Here is a 26,972-nt window from a genome sequence, read left to right on the forward strand (position 1 = left end):
CTTTTTCCCTGCCCTTCCCCAAGCCACTGCCACTGCCGCTGCCATCGGGGAACAGAACCCAAACCGCCACCAATGGATAACAGGCCCCAAAGCTGCCGCCACCGCCGCCGCCCCAAGCTCTCCCTGCTTCGGGCCGACCAGCATTCCTCTCCCCGACGTCAATTCTGCCGTCGGAGAGGAAGTTCCGCCCAGCCAGGCAACAATTGGCTGGCCCGAACTTCCTCTCCGATGGCAGACTTGACGTCGGGGAGAGGATGACTGATCGGCCCAATAGATCGCCAAGGCAAAGTGAGTCCTGGGTGATCGACTCACTTTGCCTTGGCGAGCTACCAGTCGATCGCGATCGACCTATTGGGCACCCCTGCTCTAGGGTATACATATTCAGGGCTTCCAGTCTCTCCTTATACGTCTTTTGGCGCAAACCTCCTATCATTTTCGTCGCCCTTCTCTGGACCGCTTCAAGTCTTCTTATGTCCTTTGCCAGATACGGTCTCCAAAACTGAACACAGTACTCCAAGTGGGGCCTCACTTCAAAAATATCTCATGTATCACATAAACACCTAAGAAACTTGTTCATTAGTTTTTCATATCATTTTATTCACATTAGCCATCTCTAAAATTCACAATGTTCAATCATTTCCACATTTGTAGTGCATCTCTCATATTCACTCTTTTTTGTCTTAGAATAAAACAATAGCCTTGCTGGGACAGACCAACGGTCCATCAACCCCAGTAGCCCGTTCTCATGGTGGCCAATCCAGGTCACTAGTACCTGGCCAAAACCCAAAAAGAAGCAACATTCCATACTACCAATCCGGGGCAAGCAGTGGCTTCCCCCATGTCTTTCTCAATAACAGACTATGGGCTTTTCCTCCAGGAAATTGTCCAAACCTTTCTTAAAACCAGGTATGCTATCTGCTCTTACCAAAACCTTGTGTTGGATATGGTATGCTACTGGAAGCCAATCATTCTGAATAAAAATAGGAATGACATGATCATATTTTCTGGCCCAAGTGATTATTTTCAAGGAAGTATTTTAAATGAGTGCAATCTTCGGAGAGTACCGAGGCAAAGCGTGCATACAGTTGCAGTAAATCACGTGCATAAAACATCTTTTAGGCATATATTTTACATATACATCTAAATCCCAGTTTTAGGAAGCCAGAATATAATGCCCAAATTGTGAATACAAGTTTTACAAGTTTATTAAAAATTTGATTAAACGCTTATGTATTTTAGGCATTTTAAAATAATAAAATAGGGAGAACTAACGACTGACTGAACAAGACGTAATATTGACTTACAATAAGAACAATAGGCAGGTGGGGAGAACAGCGAAATTTAAAAGAAAAGTAGACACTGAAGGGAGAGCATGGTGTGAGCGTGCTTGGATGGAAATAGGGCAGGCCAAAAAGATACATTTATATTCCCCAATTTGGTTGGCAGTCCTGTAGATATATCAGCCACCGTGATGTCATCAAATTGAGCCAAAATGAGGTCAAAGGTAGGCCCCCTTTTATCAAGTTGCATTAGGGTTTTTTTTTATTATGGGTCGCTGCGGTAAAAGCTTTGACGCTGGTAGGAATTCTATGAGCGTCGGAGCTTTTACCGCAGTGGCCCGTGATTTTTTTTTTTTTAACCCTAACGCAGCTTGATAAAAGGGGACCATAGTTTTAGAAGACTAGGAAAAAATTTCAAAATAAAGATACCAAATGGGGACAAAGAATGCTTATACAAAACATGCTTCTACCAGCTACAACTGGCACTTTCTGCATGTAGTTTGGAATAGATTCTGTATCAACTGATCCTTTTCTAAAATGCTAATGGAACTTGAAATTTCCTGACCTGAATGTCTTAATTCTGATTTCTATGTCCTTTCTAAACTCTACCTCCACATGTGCTTTGGCTGACATGTTGCTTAAGTTAAAAAAAAAAAAAAAGGTTTGTTAAAGACGCAGTGGACAGATCTTTAAAGACAATGGTTGTAGGCAAGTTTCAGCTTATATTTGGAGAACAGATTTCGCTTTGTATGTTGCCTTATATGGAGGTTACCAGGGTGATTCCTAGCACAAACCATCATTCTCTGACATTCTCTTTTTCGTATTGTTTACTCGTGACTCGGGATCTCTCAGTCTGATCTTACCAGCCATGCAATCAATTGCGGCCTCTGCAGTCAGTACCTTACACATAGATGCCAGCCTTCCTTCTTTACCTGCTTTGTATCTAAGTGCATTGCATTTTCATTCCCCATGGTTAGTGCTGCTTTATCTTTTTTTTTTGCCTTGTGGTCTTTTTCCCTCTACATCAGGGATCTCAAAGTCCCTCCTTAAGGGCCGCAATCCAGTTGGGTTTTCAGGATTTCCCCAATGAATATGCACTGAATGCACATAGATCTCATGCATATTCATTGCGGAAATCCTGAAAACCCGACTGGATTGCTGCCCTCAAGGAGGGACTTTGAGACCCCCTGCTTATTCTAGGGGTCAGTCAGGTCTTCAGGATATCCACAATGAATATTCATGAAAGAGATTTCCATGAACTGTGGATATCCTGAAAACTTGACTGACTGGTGAAACATGGCCATGTCAGGTATGTGTTTTATGAAACCATTTTGCTTTTTATGTCTGTTTGTTCTGCTATTCTCGCATTGCAGGTCATAAATTACTACAAAATGATGTGCATTTGCTAAAAACTCATTTATGATTTCTGCTGACCACTCTTCTTGAATAAAACTCAGTTTGGAGGAAATGCTTAAGGCTGCTTTAATTAAAGCAGTTCATTGCCAAAACCTTATTCCTGGCACCCCTGCTGGTCAGTAATTCTTGTTTATTTTTTCTTTGCTTTGCAGTAATTAAAGTCATGAAAATGATGGGACTGGGCATTTGGGAGCAATTTTATAACTGGGCGCTTCCAGTTAGGACCCCCCCAATTCAAAGTGATAGGAGCCAGTTCAATAACAACCTGGAGGCCCAGGGTGTCATTATAGAATATTAATGTAACCCAGTATCAGCAAGCCAAACATTTATGCATCCCAATTTATACCAGCTAATGACCTGGTCAGTGGCGTAGCGAGGGTGAGAAGCACCCCTCCCCCGCCCTCTTCTCCGTACCCCTCTCCACTCCTTCTTCACCCCCTACTGCGTGCACACCCACCCCTTCCTTACCCCATACCTCTTTTCACTTTCCCCAGCATGAGCAGCGTCACCAAGTTGCTCCCTGCATTGACTCTCCCTCTGACGTCACCTCCTAGGCAAGGGACCCAGAAGCGACGTCAGAGGGAGAGCTGACAATGGCAAGAGATGCAGCAGGTTGAAGTTGCTGCTTACAGCAGCGAAGAGATAGAAGTACGGTGTGTGTGTGTGTGTGTGTGTGTGTGGAAGTGAAGGTCAATGAATGGCAGGGGGAGGAGTGGGAAGGAGCGGGGTGGAGAGGAGGAAGGGTGCCAGCGCCCCCACCAACACGGCGCATGGGGCGGACTGCCCTCCCCCCTCTCTTACTACGCTACTGGACCTGGTGTAGCTGCAGCTGCCTAAATGTGGAAGGGATGGGTGTAATTTCCAGTACTCTGTACTCTATGCACATACTGAGAGCCCCGCCCATGTCCCAATATGCTCTACCTATTTATTTATTTATTCATTCCATTTTCTATACTGTTCTCCCAGGGGAGCACATAGCCGTTTGGAGGAGGATGGGCAGGGGAGGGCTTCAATGGCTGGGAGGGTGTAGATGGGCTGGAGTAAGTCTTAACAGAGATTTCGGCAGTTGGAACCCAAGCACAGTACCGGGTAAAGCTTTGGATTCTCGCCCAGAAATAGCTAAGAAGAAAAAAAAAAAAAAAAAAAATTTAAATTGAATTAGGTTGGGCAGACTGGATGGACCATTCGGGTCTTTATCTGCCGTCATCTACTATGTTACTATGTTACATCAGGGATCTCAAAGTCCCTCCTTGAGGGCCGCAATCCAGTCGGATTTTCAGGATTTTCCCAATGAATATGCATTGAAAGCAGTGCATGCACATAGATCTCATGCATATTCATTGGGGAAATCCTGAAAACCCGATTGGATTGCGGCCCTCAAGGAGGGACTTTGAGATCCCTGGTTTACATGAATGTTTTCAGGTACTTGAGCATTTTATCCTGTCTGTCCCGGCGGGCTCACAATCTATCTAATGTACCTGGGGCAATGGGGGGATTATGTGACTTGCCCAGGGTCACAAGGAGCAGCGTGGATTTGAACCCACAACCCAAGGGTGCTGAGGCTGTGGCTTTAACCACTGTGCCACTCTAGAAATCAAAATGTTGTAAAAGTGAGCCAGGTATAGGACAATCAAGCCATTGTGACATCACTGATGAGGTTGACTTTTAGGCATTGGTGGAATGAGGCATTATGATATCACAATACTAGTTCTGTTTATCAGAGGATGAAACTTGTCACACTACTTATTTATTCAATTTTCTATACTGTTCTCGCAGGGGAGCTCAGAACAGCTTTTATGAATTTATTCAGGTACTCAAGCATTTTTCCCTGTCTGTCCCTCACAATCTATCTAATATACGTGGGGCAAAGGGGAATTAAGTGACTTGTCCAGGGTCACAAGGACAGCGTGGGCTTGAACCCACAACCTCTGGGCGCTGAGGCTGTAGCTTTAACCACTGCACCACACTCTCCCCCTACATGCATACTTTCTTTCCAGTTAAGCACCATAGCACTTACATTCACCCTTATCAAATAACATGATTGCTTATTTGTGCAAGTGTTAATATTTTGTGCATTTACTTGCAGAAAGGTCCTGTAGCCAAAAAATGTCACAAAAGCAATGCAGACATCCAGGAGGCACTAAGGGGCTCATAATCGAAACGAAAATACATATACAATCCCGTCTAAATTGGCACTTGTTCGATTAATAAGACAAGTTGTCCAAGTGCTGATAACTGAAATGGGGTTTAGATGTATTTAAAAACAGCTTAGGCCTCTTTGGTGCTGCTATATGCCCAGAACTGAAAGGGATGTTTTTTCGGGGTGAGATCTGGGCGGGAGAGTGGTTGATCCTTGGAACGAGCTCCCGGTGCAGATGATCGAGGCAAACAGCGTGCAAGAATTTAAGAGCAAATGGGATGCCCATGTGGGATCCTTTAGAGGGTTAAGCCAAGGGAACCTGTCACCAGGAGTGGGATCCCTCGGATAGTAGACTTGGGGGTGGGTCAGTAGAGTGGGCAGACCTGATGGGCTATGGCCCTTATCTGCCGTCATCTTCTATGTTTCTATGATGTGTGCTGACCTAGACTTAGTCGTACTGCAAGTATAAATTAAAGTGTAATGAGGCTGCCTGAACGGAACTTGTACGTTGTGATTTAGGCGATGTAAAAGCAGGTCTAAGTGCCCAGAAGGTATCCAAAGTGACCAGATAACCACTGCAGGCAAAGTACAGACCCCCACACACTCTCCCAGTGATCAGAATAAAAATGTACATACCTACCTCCAGAACATCATCACCTGGCATAGGAAAGCCTAGTAGTGCAGCACAGAGGTGGCTTAAGTAGGCTGGGGCTATTGGGGTTGTAGACAGATGGGTCTAGTAGGTTTTGGGGATGTTTTGAGGGTCTCACCATGACCTATAAGGAAGTTCTGGTGAGATGTTTATATGGCACCCTTTTTGTGAAGTTCGCAGCAGTGCACTACTGTGTTGCCATGTCTGGGTGTCCAGTCCATCACTTTTCTGGCCCCTTCCATGTCCAAAAGTTCTTGTTCTAGGCATTTTTGACTTGGACAAATTTTTGGACGAGAATGGGGTATAAAGATAGACAACTTAGTAGTCTGGCCGATCAAACAGCTGGATGTATAATTAGATGATTTTTGAAAAAAGAAATATTTTAGACGTATTTTTCGGGAATGGACTTTAGACACTACCGACTTTGGGCGACTAGCGATTTAGGCCCAAAACAGACTTAGACTTATCTTTTGATTCTGCCCCTACACGTGTATAATCAAAAGTTTTAAAAAAAGATGTGCAGGAATGCTGGACACTCAGTGAAAGACGTACAGAGTGTGGGCATGTCGTAGGCATTCTCTGGGCATGCTCAGAGACCGGACATTTATGTGCGATAATGGAAAGTAAAGCATTTTGGTTTTTGGCATGCCCCAAGACGCCAACAGTTAGGCCTGTTTTAAAAGTATATAAGCTGAGTCCCAGACTGTCTTTTGACTCACTAGCAATCTGGTTGTGTTGGAGAGCTACACTGAGTGCTAGATTGGCTGTCTGTGTCCCTGTCTCTACCTTCACTTTACCTGCCCTGCTTCTGTGACTCATTTTCACCCCACACCCATATCTCACAGACTCCTGCTATCCCTTCCTGATACCTATCTCTCTACCTCTCCACCTCCCTTCCATTTCCACTTATTCACCTTGCTCTCTGTCTTTTTCTGTCTGCCCTGTATGCTAGGAGCTGCAGAGCGAGTGCTGATTCTCTTACCTGTGTGTGTCTGAGGGGGGGGGTGGGGTGTGCTGACTCATTGAGGACTGCTGTTGCTGGCTGTGTGTGAATGCCTGGGAGTTGTCTGCCTAGAGCAGGGGTGTCAAAGTCCCTCCTCGAGGGCCGGAATCCAGTCGGGTTTTCAGGATTTCCCCAATGAATATGCATTGAAAGCAGTGCATGCACATAGATCTCATGCATATTCATTGGGGAAATCCTGAAAACCCGACTGGATTCCGGCCCTCGAGGACCGACTTTGACACCTGTGGCCTAGAGAGAGGAGCACAACCTTTGGTAGGTGGTGGTAGTTAGCAGGGATAGTGGGCTGCACCTGTGATGATGGGTCATGGATGGAATTAATGCACTGGTGATGACTGAAGTTCTGCTGTGGGATGAAGAGAGAAATCAGGAAGGGGTTTTCAGGGCTTGTTCCTGCTTCCTAGACCTCACAGACTAGTAATGTAAACGCAGATGCCAGTTTGACAGGGCAGCTATATAGGATATTTGTCAGCAGCTGAAATTCCTCTTGCAGGCACACATGCGCAGGAATAACCCCATACCCAACCACCTCAAGGTCACTACTTCCCTCACATTCCTAGGCACTGGGAGCTTCCAATCTGTCCTAGCTGCCAATGCAGGACTCACCCAGCCTGCCATCTCAAACTGCCTTGCCCAGTTCTTACAAGCCTTCCTCACCCACATCCATGACCACATCACCTTTCCCACCACTCCCCAGGCCCCACAGAGTTCTACAGCATAGCCCACTTCCCCTTGGTCATAGGCACACACATTGCACTCAGACCCCCACCTGGGTGAACAAGGCCAGCTACAGAAATAGGAAAGCATTCCATTCAATGAACATGCAAGTTGTGTGCAATGCCAAGGGGGAAATAGTGGATGTGTGTGCCCGATACACTGGCTGTACCCATGATGCTTACATTTTACAGCATTTTGGAATCTACAGGAGAGCGACCCGAGGGGAGTTCAACCGTGGTTAGCTGCTAAGAAAGCACCACAGGGACAAACCAACAATACATCCCTAGCCTCCCTACCATCCTCCCAAACACTCCCTCCCTGCAGCTTCCAACAATCTCCCCTTTCTGCAGGTCAACTGGAGCTGACATCTCCCCCCCCCCCCAGTTTCTCTCTCTCTTTTTGCTTCCCTCCCAGAGGTGACAGAGGCTATTCACAGCGAATCTGGCTAATGACCCCCATTGTGCACCCACAAAATGTCACAGGACTACAATAGGTGACACAGGAGCACCAGGTCCATCATTGAGCACACCTTTGGTCAGCTGAAAAACAGGCTCAGATGTCTCAACCGTTCAGGGAGAGCTCCTCTATCGACCCGAGAAGGTGTCTCAGATATTATGGCCTGCTGCATGCTCCACAACTTAGCCCTCAGGAAAAGGCAGTGCCTCTCAGCCCTCCCCCCCCTCAGCCATATATGCATCAGCCACCGGATACAAAGGATGAGGAGCCCCCACCCCACCCCCGAAGAGATGAAGAGGGTGCATTCCAGGAGGGGGTTCATGCCAGGCAACGATTGATACAGAGAAACTTCATGTAAAGATAAGTGAACAGAGGATCATGTGATGGCTGCTTCCTGAACGGACACTTTGTTTCTCAGCTCTGTGGCTGTCTCCTTTAAAACCTCTTTTTTAATTACTTTTCTGGTAATGGGATAACTTACTTGTGTTAGGCAGTGCTGACTCTAGCATCCCTAGGGTGAAGTGTGTTGTCAGCAGTCACTTTTTGTATTGGAACACCCCGTTATGCCGATAAGATTACAGCGGCTAAGCAGAGATACAGTGGTGAGCACGCCAAAGAAAATGGCCGCAACCCAGACAGAAACATCTTCATTCATGCCAGAGGACTGTATACAGGTTTCTATGCGACATTTGTAGCAACTACTCAATGACAAACTTGCAATGCTATGGAGGAGTTAAAAGACTTAATTGCGGGGCAGGCTGTGCAGCTATAGCACATGGAAGAGAGAGTGTCAGCGCATGAGGACTGCACGGTGAATGTGGAGGGCTGGTTGGTAACTGTGGAGGCTCAGGTCAAAATTCGACTTGATCGGGGTGAAGTCCAAGAGAATTGGGGCAGGAAGAAAAATGTGCAAATCATTGGACTTCCAGATCTACTCTTCTTTGTGGAAAGTTGGATACCCCAGGCCCTCGGTTTCCCACAAAGTGTGGGGCCAGTGGTGGTGGAGAGAGCACACAAGTCGGCCAAAGGAGAGTGGAAGGTGCTAGCTGGTGCTAGCGTGCTTTCACAACTATATCGTGAAAGCCCGACTTTTGAATCTGTTCAAGCAGAACCGCACGCTGGCCTCTTCTCTGCTTCCAAGATTTCTCCTAGAAGGTGGTGGAAAAGCGCAGGGCCCTGGCATCTTTTTGCCCAGGGTGTAAAGTGTACTCTCCAATACCCTGTTAAGTTGAGGCTGAGCCACGACAAACCATGCCATTGTGATGACCAAGGTAAAGGAGCTTTGTGCCTTTATTAACAATCTCCCATGGACTTAGTCTGTCTTCCTTGTTTTGATGCTGGACTGAGATTCTACAACATTGAGGATATGTTGGGTTCTTGATGGCTGATTGGGGCTGTGAAGCTCGGCCTGTGAGTGCTGGATAGATTCTTCAACGGAGGGATTTTTGAGCTTGTCTATCCTATACTCCAGACAACTTTTATGTTTTACGTTGGACCAAAAGGAGCCTACAGTGCTCATATGGTTCTGCAGCATTCATTACTGTATTTTTTGCAGGAGCCATATTGCAGGTTTTTTGGCCTGATCTCTGCCATGTTATGAAGCTGACATTGTTTTGGACATTGTTTTGCATAGTCGGTCCTCTTTTGACCAGGACCTTATTACCTGGTACCACCTGAGGATAATGGGGAGTACTGGGGATATTTAATTGGGACATTTTACTCCTTCATATCCATATTTCTCACTGTGTGCATAAGGGGTATTGGGAGCTGGGAATGTCTTTAGAAGGGTGGTTAGATTTGGAGCTTGTATGAGGAGAGGGAAGTGGGTAAGCATGAGTGGAGTGCTGGGTGTGATTGTGTTATGGTGTAGTTTCAGGGGGGCTTTTATTGTGGGGGGAGGGACAAAGGAGAACATAGAGCAATTAGTGGGTTTATTTTGGAGGGGAAGGGGTTGAGTGAGGAAGGGTGGGTATTGTGGGGGCTCAGAATCTGTGATCTTGGTTTTTCACCTGTTTGTCTTTGGTGTTCTTTTTTCTCTCCTGGTTCGGCTGGCAGACCATCTGCAGTGACTTGTGGGATATGTACAGTACATGCTACCTCCCTTTTAGCTATGAGAACATAAGAACATAAGAATTGCCACTGCTGAGTCAGACCAGTGGTCCATCATGCCCAGCAGTCCGCTCACGCGGCGGCCCTTTGGTCTAAGACCAGCACCCTAACTGAGACTAGCCCTACCAGCGCACGTTCTTGTTCAACAGAAACTTGTCTAACTTTGTCTTGAATCCTTGGAGAGTGTTTTCCCCTATAACAGCCTCTGGAAGGGCGTTTCAGTTTTCTACCACTCTCTGGGTGAAGAAGAACTTCCTTACGTGTGTACGGAATCTATCCCCTGAGGCTTAGTGATGGGTAGCTTACACTTTGCCACATTGAATAGGAATTCACTCCCCTATGAAGTGTACTAAGCTATTACAATATAGTAAGCATCTGCACCTTGATGTGCTGTTTTTGCAAGAAACGCAACTTATTCCCTCAGAACACCTTAAGTTGAAATGAGAGTGGGTAGGGGAGCTGGTTTATGCATCTTTTAAAGGGATACAGAGAGGGATTGTGATTCTCATTCGTAAACAGAGGCCTTGTCTAACACAATGTCTAACATAATGTTCTGTCTGCGGAATCGGAAAGAAGTAGGGAGATTGTGGATGCCTTTCAAGAGGCTCTGCTCAGACAAATGGTGACGGAACCCACAAGGGAAAAAGCGATATTGGATCTGGTCCTCACAAATGGAGAGAGTATCTCTAATGTTCGAGTGGGTGCTCACATGGGTAGTAGCGATCATCAAACGGTTTGGTTTGATATAACGGCTAAAGTGGAGAGCGGCCGCACGATACTTAAAGTCCTAGATTTCAAACGTACGGATTTTAATGCAATGGGAAAGTACCTGAAGAAAGAGCTGTTAGGATGGGAGGACATAAGAGAAGTGGAAAGACAGTGGTCTAAGCTGAAAGGAGCGATAAAAATGGCTACGGACCTTTATGTGAAGAAAATCAATAAAAACAAGAGAAAAAGGAAGCCGATATGGTTCTCCAACCTAGTGGCTGAGAAAATAAAGGCGAAAGAGTTGGCGTTCATGAAATATAAAAAAACCCAAGAAGAGGAGAGCAGAAAGGACTACAGGGTGAAACTGAAAGAAGCCAAGAGAGAGATACGTTTGGCGAAGGCACAGGCGGAAGAACAAATGGCTAAAAATGTAAAAAAGGGAGATAAAAATTTTTTTAGATATATTAGTGAAAGGAGGAAGATAAAAAATGGAATTGCTAGGCTGAAAGATGCTGGGAACAAATATGTGGAGAGTGATGAGGAGAAAGCAAATGTGCTAAACAAATACTTCTGTTCTGTGTTCACAGAAGAAAATCCTGGAGAAGGACCGAGATTGTCTGGCAAAGTTACACGAGAAAATGGAGTAGATTCTGCGCCGTTCACGGAGGAGGGTGTTTATGAGCAACTTGAAAAACTGAAGGTGGACAAAGCGATGGGACCAGACGGGATCCATCCCAGGATACTAAGGGAGCTCAGAGAGGTTCTGGCGAGTCCTATTAAAGACTTGTTCAACAAATCTCTGGAGACGGGAGTGATTCCTGGGGATTGGAGGAGAGCGGATGTGGTCCCTATTCATAAAAGTGGTCACAGGGATGAAGCAGGAAACTACGGGCCGGTGAGCCTCACTTCAGTTGTTGGAAAAATAATGGAAGTGTTGCTGAAAGAAAGGATAGTGTATTTCCTTGAATCTAATGGGTTACAGGATCCGAGGCAACATGGCTTTACAAAAGGTAAATCGTGCCAAACGAACCTGATTGAATTTTTTGATTGGGTGACCAGAGAGCTGGATCGAGGACATATGCTAGATGTAATTTACTTGGATTTCAGCAAAGCCTTTGATACAGTTCCTCATAAGAGGCTGTTGAACAAACTTGAAGGGCTGAAGTTAGGACCCAAAGTGGTGAACTGGGTCAGAAACTGGCTGTCGGACAGACGCCAGAGGGTGGTGGTTAATGGAAGTCGCTCGAAGGAAGGAAAGGTGACTAGTGGAGTCCCTCAGGGTTCGGTGCTGGGGCCAATCCTGTTCAATATGTATGTAAGTGACATTGCTGAAGGGTTAGAAGGAAAAGTGTGCCTTTTTGCAGATGATACCAAGATTTGTAACAGAGTAGACACCGAAGAGGGAGTGGAAAATATGAAAAAGGATCTGCAAAAGTTAGAGGAATGGTCTAATGCCTGGCAACTAAAATTCAATGCAAAGAAATGCAGAGTAATGCATTTGGGGATTAATAATAGGAAGGAACCGTATATGCTGGGAGGAGAGAAGCTGATATGCACGGACGGGGAGAGGGACCTTGGGGTGATAGTGTCCGAAGATCTAAAGGTGAAAAAACAGTGTGACAAGGCAGTGGCTGCTGCCAGAAGGATTCTGGGCTGTATAAAGAGAGGCGTAGTCAGTAGAAGGAAGAAGGTGTTGATGCCCCTGTACAGGTCATTGGTGAGGCCCCACTTGGAGTATTGTGTTCAGTTTTGGAGACCGTATCTGGCGAAAGACGTAAGAAGACTTGAGGCGATCCAGAGGAGGGCGATGAAAATGATAGGAGGCTTGCGCCAGAAGACGTATGAGGAGAGACTGGAAGCCCTGAATATGTATACCCTAGAGGAAAGGAGAGACAGGGGAGATATGATTCAGACGTTCAAATACTTAAAGGGTATTAACGTAGAACAAAATCTTTTCCAGAGAAAGGAAAATGGTAAAACCAGAGGACATAATTTGAGGTTGAGGGGTGGTAGATTCAGGGGCAATGTCAGGAAATTCTACTTTACGGAGAGGGTGGTGGATGCCTGGAATGCGCTCCCGAGAGAGGTGGTGGAGAGTAAAACTGTGACTGAGTTCAAAGAAGCGTGGGATGAACACAGAAGATTTAGAATCAGAAAATAATATTAAAGATTGAACTAGGCCAGTTACTGGGCAGACTTGTACGGTCTGTGTCTGTGCATGGCCGTTTGGAGGAGGATGGGCAGGGGAGGGCTTCAATGGCTGGGAGGGTGTAGATGGGCTGGAGTAAGTCTTAACAGAGATTTCAGCAGTTGGAACCCAAGCACAGTACCGGGTAAAGCTTTGGATTCTCGCCCAGAAATAGCTAAGAAGAAGAAAAAAAAAAAAAAAATTTAAATTGAATCAGGTTGGGCAGACTGGATGGACCATTCGGGTCTTTATCTGCCGTCATCTACTATGTTACTATGTTACATAAGATCATTCAGAATCCTAATGGCAGGTTTGTGATATGGGTGGGGAGCTCATGAGTAACAAATTTGCCCTGTGTTCAATCTATGTCCTGAACGTGTACTCTCACAAGTTTTTTTCATCCTTGTTGGTCGCTTTAGCTCCCTTCCAGGGTTACCAACTAGTAGTGAGGGGCGATTTCAACATCACATCAGACCCATTGATAGACTGCAAATGCCTAAGCCGAGGCTGAAGGATGGGGAGGAAAAAGGTATTAATTTTCTTATGAAGAATCTAAAGCTTTTGGATGCATGCCATCCTCTTCACCCTGATGATATTGACTTCACTTTTTACTCTCCTATCCTATGCCAGGTAAGACTATGTCCTTCTGTCTACACCACTGTTTTCGACTGTAACAGTGACCAGGATGGGGTATTGTCTGGTCATCATCTGGTGTGGGTTGATGTGGTGATTACCCAGTCTGTGCATATGGCTAAATGGTGTATGAATCCCACCCTCTATTTAGATCCTTATTTTAAGCTGTTCTTTGCACAAAATACTACCTTTCTGATAACGATCCAGCGAATGTCTCTGCGGTGAATTACTCAGAAGCGGGCAAAGCAGTTTTGCGGGGGAAGATATTGGAATATATGAATCATACACAGTGGTGGAGGGATAAGCTCTTGGTAGACCTGGTGAGAAGATACATATTGCCAGGATTGGTCTGGTGGGTCAGGGACTGATGCTATGCATCAACAATATTATGAGATTCATAAGCAATTCAGTGAGGTTCTTCAGCAACGTTAGAGATATTCAGCTTTATAAATATAAACTACACTGGTGGGGGAATAAGACTGGAAAGCTTTTGGTGTCTCTAGTCAAGCAGAGAAGCATGAAACAATTCATTAACCATATACGATCCCCAGATAAGTCATTGGTAACTTATGTGGTGGGCATACAGGCACAATATATTTGTTTTTATCGCTTTTTGTATGACAAAGGGAATTGTGACTCTATTAAGAGGGATTTCTTTTTTCAGAGTCGTAAGCTTCCTTCTTCAGGCCCAACTTCTTCAGTTCAGCTCTCCTTGTCCTGCGGAGGAGATACAACAGGCCATAAAAAAACATCTTAAGTTGGCTAAAGCCCCAGGACCTGATGGGCTGGGGTCCGAGTTTTACAAAATACTGGGTGCCCGATTGGTTTGCATGTTCCAGGCTCTTTGTCAGGAGCTATGTAAATCTGAACAGATGCAACATCGATTGGCTCATGTTTCAATTGTAGTGCTTTCCAACCCAGGCAGAGGTCTGAACAGTTGGGATCCCTGTAGTATTAGTATTTTTGGAAAGGGTCAACAAGCAATTCCTATACCTTTTTAGAGCAGCATTGAGATAAGTGCATGTCTAAGATTTTTCTGTAGTTACCTTGTTATAAAATTACCTCCATGTTTAAGCTGACAAAATGAAATCAGCAATGTATTCACTCCAATGCGATTTCTATGGCAATGCACATAAGAACATAAGAATTGCCGCTGCTGGGTCAGACCAGTGGTCCATTGTGCCCCGCAGTCTGCTTACGCGGCGGCCCTTAGGTCAAGGACCAGTGCCCTAACTGAGACTAACCTTACCTGCATACGTTCTGGTTCTGCAGGAACTTGTCTAACTTTGTCTTGAATCCTTGGAGGGTGTTTTCCCCTATAACAGCCTCTGGAAGAGCATTCCAGTTTTCTTCCACTCTCTGGGTGAAGAAGAACTTCCTTTACGTTTGTACGGAAACGATCCCCTTTTAACTTTAGAGAGTGCCCTCTCGTTCTCTCTACCTTGGAGGGGGTGAACAACCTGTCTCTATCTACTAAGTCTATTCCCTTCATTATCTTGAATGTTTCAATGATGTCCCCTCTCAGTCTCCTCTTTTCAAGGGAGAAGAATCCCAGTTTTTCTAATATCTCACTGTACGGCAACTCCTCCAGCACCTTAACCATTTTAGTCGCTCTTCTCTGGACCCTTTCGAGTAGTACTGTGTCCGTCTTCATGTACGGCGACCAGTGCTGGATGTAGTATTTCAGGCGGGGGCACACCATGGCCCAGTACAGTGGCATGATAACCTTCTCCGTTCTGTTCGTGATCCTCTTCTTAATCATTCCTAGCATTATTTTTGCCGCCGCCGCACATTACGCGAACGTCTTCATTGAGTTGGAGTACAATTTATCTATTTTCCAATTCTTTACCAATGCAAAAGTCACCAGAAAATATGTGTATGTGCCTACACATGCACTGTGCATCCTTTGTAACCCCATACCCGCTATGTGCACGTATCAGAGATTTATTGTTCTTCACATTTAAACAGCTATTTCACATTTAAACAACTATATCAGTGATATATTCAGCTACTGTTTTCTTTCCTCCACCATAGTTGTACTTTTGTCTTCATCAGCTGCTGAAGCAGAGACAAAGGGGCTCATTTTCAAAAGCTCTTAGGGCTCCTTTTACTAAGCTGCAATAGCGGTTTTAGTGCGCGCTGAATTGGCGCACGTGCTAGACCTTAATGCCAGCAATGAGCTGGCGTTACTTCTAGCCGCGTCGTGCGGGTTTAGCACGCGCTAAAATCCTGCGTGCGCTAAAAATGCTATCGCAGCTTAGTAAAAGAAGCCCTTAGTCTTACAGTTCCATAGGGTTCTATGAAACATTTGTAACTCTAAATGCTTTGAAAATATGCCTCAAAGTCACTCCATTTTGCATTGCATTAATTTGATTTTTTTTGCCTTTTGTTTTGTCAGCTCTCATGGCTGTCAGAGAAACAAGCTTTGATTCATGAATAATGGTCCCATTATTGCCCCTGTGCCACTGGCTAGAGTACCTGAAATTTTAATTCACTTGTTCAGCTAAATTTCATCCCCTGTTCGTGGCCATAAAATTCTTTATTGACAAACTTTCAAGCCAACTTTGACTCTGAGGTATCTAGTCAACATTTTTCTTCTGTATGGATATTAGTTTATTGAATAAGTGGCATCTGTTTTCCTCCACATCAACATAGGAGAAGGTATTTCCTTTTGACAGCTGTGCACGATTTACGGTTTTGCATGCTTCGAAGAAAAATAGAGCTAAGCAAAAAATTCCAATTCATTACCTCTTCGTACTTAATTAAATTCAGACACATTGCACACTATAGGTGAACCCTGAAATTTTGAGGGAACGACAACAGAGGGGCATACTATATTATCACTGGAAGACCATAGGAGGAGGCAGTTTAATTATCTTTTTCTCACTGATTCATCTGTGATAGCAATACATTTTGTTCCAACTTTCCTGCACTGTCACAAACTGAGAAATCATGCAGAATACAATACTAGTAATCTTTGCAGCAATCTCTAGCTGTTTTTATAAAGTGCATGGCTCACTTCTGAAAATTATTGGTTCCTGGCAACTCTAAAGGACACTTTTGCTAACACAGGTTAAAATTTTGCAGTTACATGGTGTTAATGACAAAATTAACACACAGTAACTTCACAGCCCAGCAACTTCCCCTCCATTTAACTTAGTGGAAGATTCTCAAAACTTACTGTGCCCTTAACGATGGTCGCTAAACCTGTTCCAGCTGGTTTAGCGTGCATGTATTTTAAAGGCCAATTATCAAAACGGCTCACTGTAGTCTTTTCCCGAGCTTTCTAGCAGTCTCCGACTCTGCCATGCAAATGTAGTACAACGAGGTCATTAATATTAAATGGTAGTAAAATGGGATCATCAATATTCAAAGCAGCACTCCAAGCAATTCTCTATCATTACCGTGTGATTCCCCAAGCATGGTGCTGGCTTTTGGCGAGCAAAAATTACCGACTGCTTCGTAGATGTCAATAATGTGAAAATCGCATCTCAGACATGTGTTTCTGACTATGGCTCATGATAAAATTTGACAATAAAAAAATGACAAGATTCACATGAATGATAGTAGTCTTTTTGGAGCAGCATTGAGATAAGTGCATGTCTAAGATTTTTCTGTAGTTACCTTCTGGAAGAGATCAAACTGTCTAGGTCACTCAAAGCCCAAATGATGGGATAAGCACAGAGGATATCTAATTAGAAAATGAATGGTTATAATTAAAGAACTAAGGCCGGGACTGGACAGACTTGCTATGGTGATTCAGTGTAAGATGAGCTAGGGAGGGCATCAGTGGGAACTCCACTAACTTGGAACATGAGGACATTGCAGGTCAGACTTTATGGTAGGTATCCTGCAAACAATGGGATGGTTGGGGGAGGAGAGAACAAAAGCATGCTTCTTGAGGGTATGTATTATAGGCATGTCTCATGTGTTTCTGGCTGTGGCTCATGATAAAATCTGACATTAAAAAAGCCCGTGAATTATGGGTGTATGTGAGCCACACGTTTTGCGCCACAATAATGGATGACATTATGGATGGTGACCCTACTCCTCATGCTTTCCATATTACCCCAATGAGAAGATATGTAATGAGACTCAAAGATGATGATAGTGGTGTTGCTGTTCCCAGCACATGTGCACATTAAAGTCTCTTCCCATGGTGTATTCTGAAGTCTCTTTTATGGTGTATTCTGCGCATGTGCCGATTGCCATCACCAATGACTCATCGCATGTAAATTTAGTAGCCATAGGAACATAAGAATAGCCTTACTGAGACTCACCAATGGTCCATCAAGCCCAGTAGCCCGTTCTCACGGTGGTCAATCTAGTACCTGACCAAAATCCAAAGAGTAGCAACATTACATGCTACCGATCCAGGGCAAGCAGAGGCTTCCCCCATGTCTTAATAACAGACTATGGACTTTTCATCCTTGAATTTGTCCAAACCTTTGTTGTTTTGTTTTGTTTTTTTAATTATTTATTTATCAAATTTCAAATTTACAATTCAAGTATCCACTTGTACAGAAAGTTGAAGAAAGCAAACAACTTCTGCTATTTCAAATACAAATTATCTAAAGAAAATAAAACATGTGGCTTTGCTACAACTCAAGTCCTCAAAATTAGATCCAAGATTAAGTTTAGCGAGTTTTGACAATATAATTTAAAAACATCATAACAAAAATAAGATCCCTCAGCTGAGAGAGGATATCCCTTAATATTCAAACTGCACTCAAACTTTACCTTCATCCATTCGAGCTCCAACCATGAAGGCTTTCAGCTGGAAAGGTTCGAAGAAAACACATTTTTTCATATGATAATGTATTATGCATTTCCATGGATGACGAAGAAAAAATGTCCCTCTAAGAGAGATAACCCCTGGCTTTAACATAAGAAATTCATGTCTCCTTTTTTGTGTGTCCCGTGCCAAATCTGGAAACATTAATATTTTGTAACCAAGAAAATCTTTCTGCTTGTTCTTAAAGAAGAGCCGAAGCAACCAGTATTTTTTCTGGTGCAAGGGCTACTGTAAATGTAGCCGCTGATGCGGCCTCTCGATCAGAAAGTTCCAGCATTGCTGATACATTGAGCAGTTGATTATTATCCTGCAATTGTGGTTGCTGTTCCTTAATTTTTAATGGCAAATAGTAGACATGGGTAAATGGTGGAATCATATCCTCTGGAACTTCCAGAATCTCCGTCATGTAACATTTTAACATATCCCTAGGAGTCACAGCCGCTATCCTAGGAAACTTGATCAATCGCAAGTTATTATTACACGAAAAATTTTCTAAGGACTCCAATTTTCTTCGTAGATTTGAATTGTCTTTTACTAGTGTTTCACTAAGTTGTCTGGAAACTTTTAATTCTTATTGTATATTCACTATGGAGCTCTTTGAGTCCTCCATTTCAATCCTCAAGTTCTTAATGTCAGTTTCTTGGGTTTCCATTTTACCTTCTAGCACTGCCAGCTGAGATTTTATAGATGTAGCCAGATCAGCCACGACATCCCAGATAGAGTCCAGAGTTACTTCCCTAGGCTTTACTATAGTATAGGTAACTTTATCAACTTGAATGTTCTCACCAACTGAGAGCAATTCCTGGCTGTCCCTCTCCTGGATTCAGTTTCCCACTGAAGTTGTTGAGTCCTCAGGTTTTCCTGGGCTCTCCTGAGAGTACAGGGAGTCCGTCTCTCTGCTCCCCTCCACGCTCTTCCTGGCCTCCGAGGGGGGATGCGACCCATCCACCGGTAGCTCCTCCACTCACGGGGAGCTAGTGATCCAAGGAGGTGGGGGAGGTGCCCTTGCATCAGGGCTTAATGTTGTCTCCAAACCCAGGGAAATCGCCTCAGTCTCACCCCTCCAAGGCGTCTCCAATGAGGATACCGATGCTGCCATTGCCGGGATATCCTGCATACGACGCAGGAGCTCTTCGATATTGCTGAAAGAGGGTACGCCGGAGCGCTGCAAGGCTCCAGCGGCGCTGCGGCCCCTCCTCTTCAGCATAATTCAAATTGAAGAAAAAGTTTCCCGAAGGGTTTACAATGTTTGTATAAGCGAGCTCACATGGCGTATAGCTCAGCTTAACGGACCTTCGGCCATCTTGGATCACCTTGTCCTGCGTCCTCTAAACCTTTCTTAAAACTAGCTATGCTATCCGCTTTTACCACAACTTCTGGCAACGTGTTCCGGAGCTTAACTATTCTCTGAGTGAAAAAATATTTCCTCCTATTGGTTTTAAAGGTATTTCCCTGCAGTTTCATTAAGTGTCCCCCTAGTCTTTGTTGATTTTGACAGAGTGAAAAATCGATCCACTTGTACCCGTTCTACTCCACTCAGGATTTTGTAGACTTCAATCATATCTCCACTCAGCCGTCTCTTTTCCAAGCTCAAGAGTCCTAACCTTTTTAGTCTTTCCTCATACGAGAGGAGCTCCATCCTCTTTATCATTTTGGTCGCTCTTCTTTGAACCTTTTCTAGTGCCGCTATATCTTTCTTGAGATAAGGAGACCAGAATGGAACGCAATACTCCAGGTAAGGTCACCCTTCGTGAAGTTCCATGCGTGAATTTTTGAGAATAACTCAGCTTTTTGAAATCGTTACAATAACAGCCGCAATAGTGGCCCGTCGGATTTTTCCGGTAAGTTTTGAGAATCTTCCTCCCAGAGACAATATACTTGCTCTGTGTTAACTGCATTGCAGGTAATGTGGATGCACTTAACATTACCTTTTGAGGTGGCGTGAACAGTTCTGCATTTACCACTGCGCTAACAGTTAATATGCAACACTGTCCTGATCATCAAAGCACATTCCCTGCCCATTCCCCACCTTTCACATTTGTCAGTTAACACAGAAATTAGCACCATGTAACAAACTACTGCATTAATTGTTAGTATGGTTGTGTGTTAACGTTTAGTGTGTGCTAGATCTCACATTAAGGGGGGATTCCTCAATGAGCACTACCGCAATAGTGCATCCTAATGATTAGCATGCACTAAATGCTAAAGACGCCCATAGGAATATAATGGACAGCTTTAATGTTTAGCACCCTTTGATGAATTCCTTCCTAAAGGGTCAATTCTAGAACCCAAAAAAAATCTCAGGAAGGACATACAAAATTCCTAATTTTACTAATAAATTATGCCCTATTGGAAACTATAGGAGGGACCTACCTAGACACTACCAGGTCTACCTACTGCACTCATACAAAGACCCATTCATTCACTTAACACACAAAAAACAAGAAAAAAGGAAAAAAAAGTGGAGAAAAAGCCTCAGTTCATCTTCAAATGGCAAAAAAAACTCCACTTATTAAGCAAGGTCCAAAATGTATCAGTTCACTCAGCAGTGAGAAACACTCTGATAGCCCTCGTAGGAACCACCTCAAAAAGATCTAGCACACCAAATTACAAAACTTCAAAAAATGTGAGTAAAGCAAGCAGCACATATATGAGTCTCAAACACAGTCAATGGTAAGCAGGAAAAAACAAACACTTAGCTGCAGACGGTGTCCAGGCTGTCTTCCGTGCATCCACAAAGTGCAAGCCTGCCTGGCCCCGCAGCCACTCTTTCCTGACGGGGAAACCTCCGTTTCGCTGAGCTGCGTCAGGGGAATGATTCCAGCCTACTTCACCAGCAACTGTAGAGGCTCTCCAAGTGCTCCAACTGCTCACATCCCCACACATAGAAGCTGCTTGCTTTACTCACATTTTTTGAAGTTTTATATGAAGATGAACTGAGGCTTTTTCTCCACTTTTTTCTTGTTTTTTGTGTGTTAAGTGAATGAGTGGGTCTTTGTATGAGTGCAGTGCGTAGACCTGGTAGTGTCTAGGTAGGTCCCTCCTATGGTTTCCAATAGGGCATAATCAATTCTAGAACCCCCAATGCCTCATGGCAAGATTTTTTTCTGTCAGATCCTGTTACAGTGCGTAAGTGTAACCCAGCATCTGTGCACCTTTCATTTTGGCATGTGTAGACTGTCCACACTTCCACAGGTGCCAGTCACCTAAATGTGTCAAGGGGATACATAACTTCCTGCATTCTATAAGTGTCATGCATACCTAGGAGGCTCAGCTATGTTCTGCTCATGTGAACACTCCCTTACATTTGTAGATGATGCTACTTACAGGTAACCTTATAGAATGGTACTTATAGGTGTAAGTGCAATTTTTTTTATACAATTATAGGTGCACAGGGATGTGCTATCTTTGAGCACTTTGTTATAGAATTGTGCTTCACTTGCTTAATGCACTTTAATGTAAAAAAATAAAAATAAAAAAAGTCTCAGCAAAGCACATGTGTACAACACGTTTTGTGTAAAACCCACTAGTTCATTTCCATTACTGCTCACATTGCCAACCTTTTATATTTCAGTGGAATCCATTCAGGTTTCTACTGAATGGATTCCACATAGTTCCCTCTTGACCCAAACCTCCAATCCTGGCAGTTAACCTGCCGCTCCCTCCCCCATTTGGAAATGGTGATTTGTTTCTCTTTACCTGTCTGGATTCTGTGTGCAGACGTGCATCTGTAAGAGAATACGCTGGGTGAACGTTTTAAAGCACTGCCCACACTTCCACAGGTGCCAGTCACTGAACTCAGAATTGAGTTGGCTAGTTGAAGTCGGGCTTGCAAGAACTCGCTGGTTTTTTATGTTGACCTGGTTAAATCCGCCCTCAGCTGGCCCAGACTTATCCAAAAGAGAAAAATTTCTGCTGCATGGAGTCTGTGGAAATACAATGGACCGTTGCAGGGCAGTGGAGGGTAGTTTATTATTTTTGTTAAAGGGCTGCAGTGGATCTTGTCTGGACATGGCCTCCATCACAGGGGAAGGGACATTCACTGAAAGCAAAAAAATAAAATTACAGTTCAAAATAACAGCTATTTTGTGTGTGGGGTTTTTTGTTTTTGTTTTTTTGCCATATTTGCATTTAAATACAGACAAAAACATAACAACACATACTTATTTTTGTATATTGCAGGAAATGATTGAATTTTACTAATGCACTTTCTAGAATTTTTTGATGCCTGTATGTATGAAAATCTAGCATGGCAATACATAACAATTTCTGCTGCCAAACTTAGCTTCTGCAGAGAGCGTTTGAAAGAAAAAAGAGAGAGGGCCACATGTACTAAGGCCCCTTTTACAAAACCGCAGTATTGATGCTGCAGTAAACGCACCAAAGTCCATTCAATTCCTATGGGCTTCGGTGCGTTTACCGCAGTAGCATCGCTACCGTGGCTTTGTAAAAGGAGCCTTTTGTAATTTTTCCCACATTCACAAAATTATGCTTAAGTCCTAATGCACTTTTTTTTTTTTTTTTTTTTTTACAGTATAACACTCTGGAAAAATATAATATGCTTTTCTCTGCACAGCCTACAAACATACATCTGAGGCCCAAATCACATGAAATCTTTCAAGAGAAACAGAAGAGGTAACGATGTTGGTATGAAGAGAAAGGAGGGAAGGAGTCAGGAGGTTAGCAGACTCGGCCCCCCCCACTCAAGTTTCAAAAACGAGGGGGGGAGGGGACTCGATTGGGATTATAGTCATGTTTTTGAACTTGACCTACAGCCGGTGACAGAATGGCATTTAATAAGATAAGTTTCACTTATTTATACTGAGAAACTAGCATTAACGTTTGAAAACATTTGGCGGTGTGGGGCCAACTTCCTCTTTTACTAAGGTGCGCTAATCGAATTAGCACACGCTAAACGCTAACACATCCATAGACTAACACGCACGCGTTAGCGCTTAGCGCGCTAATCGGTTAGCACACCATGGTAAAAGAGGGCCATGATGGTCCTTTCTGCAACTCTTGCTGTTTTTCATTACACTTTGCACTGGGTTTGGGTCTGAGCATTCACTTAATTTTTCATTATATTTTTGTACATGTTTTTGAGATTATGACTGTGATTTTTTAGCATAGTAATAGCGTTAGCACATGCTATGTATTTCACGGTCTATTCTGTTCCTAAGGGTCTTGCAAGTGCCTGCTATCCTTTAGTAAATGACCCCTTAGCGAACCTATTTTCTAATACACTTCCCCCTCCACGTTCACGGTGATAGGGGAACAGCATGGCAGCAAATACAGAAAAATCGTGAATAACTTTTTGTATGTTATTCACGGTTTTTCTGTAAAAAAAAAAAAGACACAAAACCGCAAATAACCTGACCTGCAAGTGTAGCGATTTTCTACATTCAATGCTGGGAGCATCGATTTTCTCTGTGAAACGCTGGGAACAGCGATTTCCTGTGATGTAAATTTGGGGGCGGAGCCTGGGAATGAAAAACTGTGAATAACCGAAACCACGGTTAAGGAAACCGCGAATATGGAGGGGGAAGTGTAAGTCTTTTTAAAGGCAATTAGGTACCTGAAGAGTACATGGTAGGAACCTATTCTATAAAATAAAGTAGGTGCCTGTTTCCTTTACAGAATATTAGCATAAATGTACTGTATACTCGTATATGTGCATATATTCTTAAGAACACATGATTACTATTCAATGTATTGTAAACTGCTTTGGGTTAATCTCTTCATGAAAAGGTGGTTAATAAATCTAAATAAATAAATATACACTTATAGCTCTCTTTCTATAGAGTTTGATGTCGTTAGTATCCTCTTTTTTGTTCAGGGATCCTTAATGAGCTTTATTTGCTTTTGGGAATGGGTCACAGAAGCAGCCGCTACAGCAGAACACACAACCCTCCTTCCCCCTTCAACAAACATCCAAGCAATCCATGTGCCTTTGACAACCTGCCTAATATGGGCTCAAATTAAATTAAATCAAGTGGGATTAAATTGTAGTAGAAAATTTTTAAGAGTGCTATAAAGAAAAAGCTGTCTCAGGGTACTCATGTACTGGAACAAATTTGTTGGTGATGCGGTTGAAACTCCATCATGGACATTTTTTAATGAGCAGATAGGTAAACATCTGTCAGAGACAGCGCACACCATTAACAGGAGAAGCAATCCCACCACAAAATAGAAAGTGGCAGAACCAAAGGAGAAATATATAATAGAGATCACTGGCTTAACAATTACATAAATCAAATACCAACAGATACAGTAAATATATACAGTAAAAATTAACATGCTGTAAATGCAACACCTGTGTGGTACATGCAAATGTGTGTGCCTTGCATCTGCCCTATGTTGTGAAAACCCACTTCTGTATCCATAGACTCCAGTTTTCGCTTCTCAGCCCCCTAACCCACCATCTCTACTGTCCAGTATACAGTATAGCAGCCCCCTCCACTCCTGACCCAGCCAAGTCCCGGATTCACCATTTTGAGCACGAGTGGGGAGCTTGGCATTAGATGAACCTTCGATGGGATCGGGAGGGGGGTTGATTGGATACTTGATTGGGGATGCGGGTGATCAGAAGCTTGGGGGTGATGAGGGGGCATGATCAGGAGCTGGACAGTGATCAGGGGGATTAGGGAGTCTGTTCTGGTGGGGAGAGTTGATCCCAGGAGTTGGGGGGTCTCATATTGTGGTGGTTTATTGGGGAGAATCTGATGGGGTTGTTAACTGGAGACTTCTGTGTTTGAAGGAGATCCTCATTTAGGTGAGCAAAATTGCCTGCTTTACATGTGTATGTTCTGTTGCCCCTACACTTGTAAGTGGCAGCACACACTCATATGAACCAGTGTTTTCCACATGTATATTTCCTATATGTAAATGTATAAAGTCATTCATCCCCCACACATAGATGACACCTTATCCCCCAAGCAGTACTGTCAAATAATATTGTATGTGTTGCCTTATTGACCCCATTAATATTGTAGTGATACGAAGAAGTGCAAAAGTGGCATTGTGCAAGTCAAAGTTGAAGGGGAGAAATATGTAGAAGTTGATAAAGATAAAGCTGAATTGCTTAACAAATATTTCTGTTCTGTGTTCACGGCTGAAGCTCCAGGAGTAGGACTGCAGCAGGCAAATGCAAATAGGGATGGAGGTGTGGTAGATGCTGATCAATTTTCAGTGGATTGTGTTTGTGAGGAGCTAGCTAAACTAAAGGTGGACAGATGGTGTATATTCAAGGGTACTGAAGGAACTTAGGGAAGTTCTGGCTGACCTTTTCAATGTTTCTCTAGAATTGGGAGTGGTACCTGAGGACTGGAGAAGGGCGGATGTGATCCCTCTTCATAAAAGTGGAAGTAAAGAAGAAGACTCATCTATTCGCTAGGAAAATATGATCACATCACTAATGCCTATCTCGACTCTCACTGGCTACCGATATGAGCAAGAACCCAATTCAAACTATACTGTCTATTATTCAAAGCACTAAACGGAACAGCACCTCTCTACTTAAACAGCCGCCTAAACCGAAACCTCTCACCCAGAGTAAGGAGAACCCAGATCCCATTCACCTACCCCCCACTCAAAGGCACAAGACGCAAAAAACTATATGACAACCTACTTGCTACACAGGCCGCGAAAATTGACCCCACCATATCCAAGTTGCTGATCACAACTACTGACTATAAAGCGTTTCGAAAAGATATCAAAACCATTCTATTCAAAAAACACATCCCAACAATATAATCTACCATCATCCTCTCACCCTTCGTATCCTCCTGCAATTCCTCTCCACAGGCAACATCTAATCTAGTCGCAATGGACGATAAGTCAATTCATATCTGGAAACACTGTTTCCTCCAAATATCTCAAAACGTCAGATATAACAACTTAAAAACAGATTCTAGCTTTTCTGTAATATAAAGTTATGCTATGTAAAATAATGTAATGTAAGTTATGCAAGTACTGGAAAGATAATGTAAAGTAATGCAAAGTAACTTCACGTAAAGTTTTGTAAAGTTATGTACGAAAAGTTATGTAAAGTTAGGTATGCAAAGTTTGTAAAGTAATGTAAAGAATTGAATTGTCATCGCCTGGAAATGACCAGCTATCTTCTAATGTAATCCGCTTAGAACCGCAAGGCACAAGCGGAATAGAAATCACTAATGTAATGTAATGTAAGTAGGGAACTACAGGCTGGTAAGTCTGACTTCTGTAGTAAGTAAATTAATGGAAACATTTTTAAAACAGAGAATGGTGACATTTCTGGAATCTGGTGGATTACACAACCCAAGGCAATATGGATTCACTAGAGGCAGGTCTTATCAGACAAATCTGATCAATTTCTTTGAGTAGGTGACCAGAGAATTGGATAGAGGAAGTGCGCTAGATGTTGTGTACTTAGATTTTAGCAAAGCCTTTGACAGTGTTCCACACAGGTGTCTAATAAATAAACTGTGCCCTCGGAATGGGCCCCAAAGTGATGGACAAGGTCAGCAAATGGTTGTGTGGAGGATGACAGAGGGTAGTGGTCAATGGAGATTTCTCTGAGGAAAGGGATGCTACCAGTGGTGTATATCAAGGTTTGGTTCTTGGGCCTGTTCTTTTTAACATTTTTGTATGTGATATTGCTGAAGGGCTGTCAGGTAAGATTTGCCTCTTTGTGGATGGTACCAAAATCTGCAATAGAGCAGACACACTTGATGGTGTGAATATCACGAGGAAGGACCTAACAAAGCTTGAAGAATGGTCTGAAATTTAGCAGCTAAGATTTAATGCTAAAAAATACAAGGTAATACATTTGGGCTGCATAAAACCAAGGGAACAGTACAATTTAGGGGGTGAAGATCTT

At 43.5% G+C, this 26,972-nt stretch overlaps 1 protein-coding gene across 1 annotated transcript in view; it reads right to left on the bottom strand.

The window, feature by feature from the left end:
• The window catches only part of PRDM6 (PR/SET domain 6), a 288,493-nt gene that overhangs the window by 72,141 nt on the left and 189,380 nt on the right, over positions 1 to 26,972 (bottom strand). Inside the window, 1 exon segment of the mRNA XM_033929007.1 lies at positions 21,815 to 22,157. Within this exon segment, the coding sequence (XP_033784898.1) occupies positions 21,815 to 22,157 (343 nt within the window).

Source organism: Geotrypetes seraphini, chromosome 1 (assembly GCF_902459505.1).
Source record: "Geotrypetes seraphini chromosome 1, aGeoSer1.1, whole genome shotgun sequence".
NCBI classification, from domain to species: Eukaryota; Metazoa; Chordata; class Amphibia; order Gymnophiona; family Dermophiidae; genus Geotrypetes; species Geotrypetes seraphini.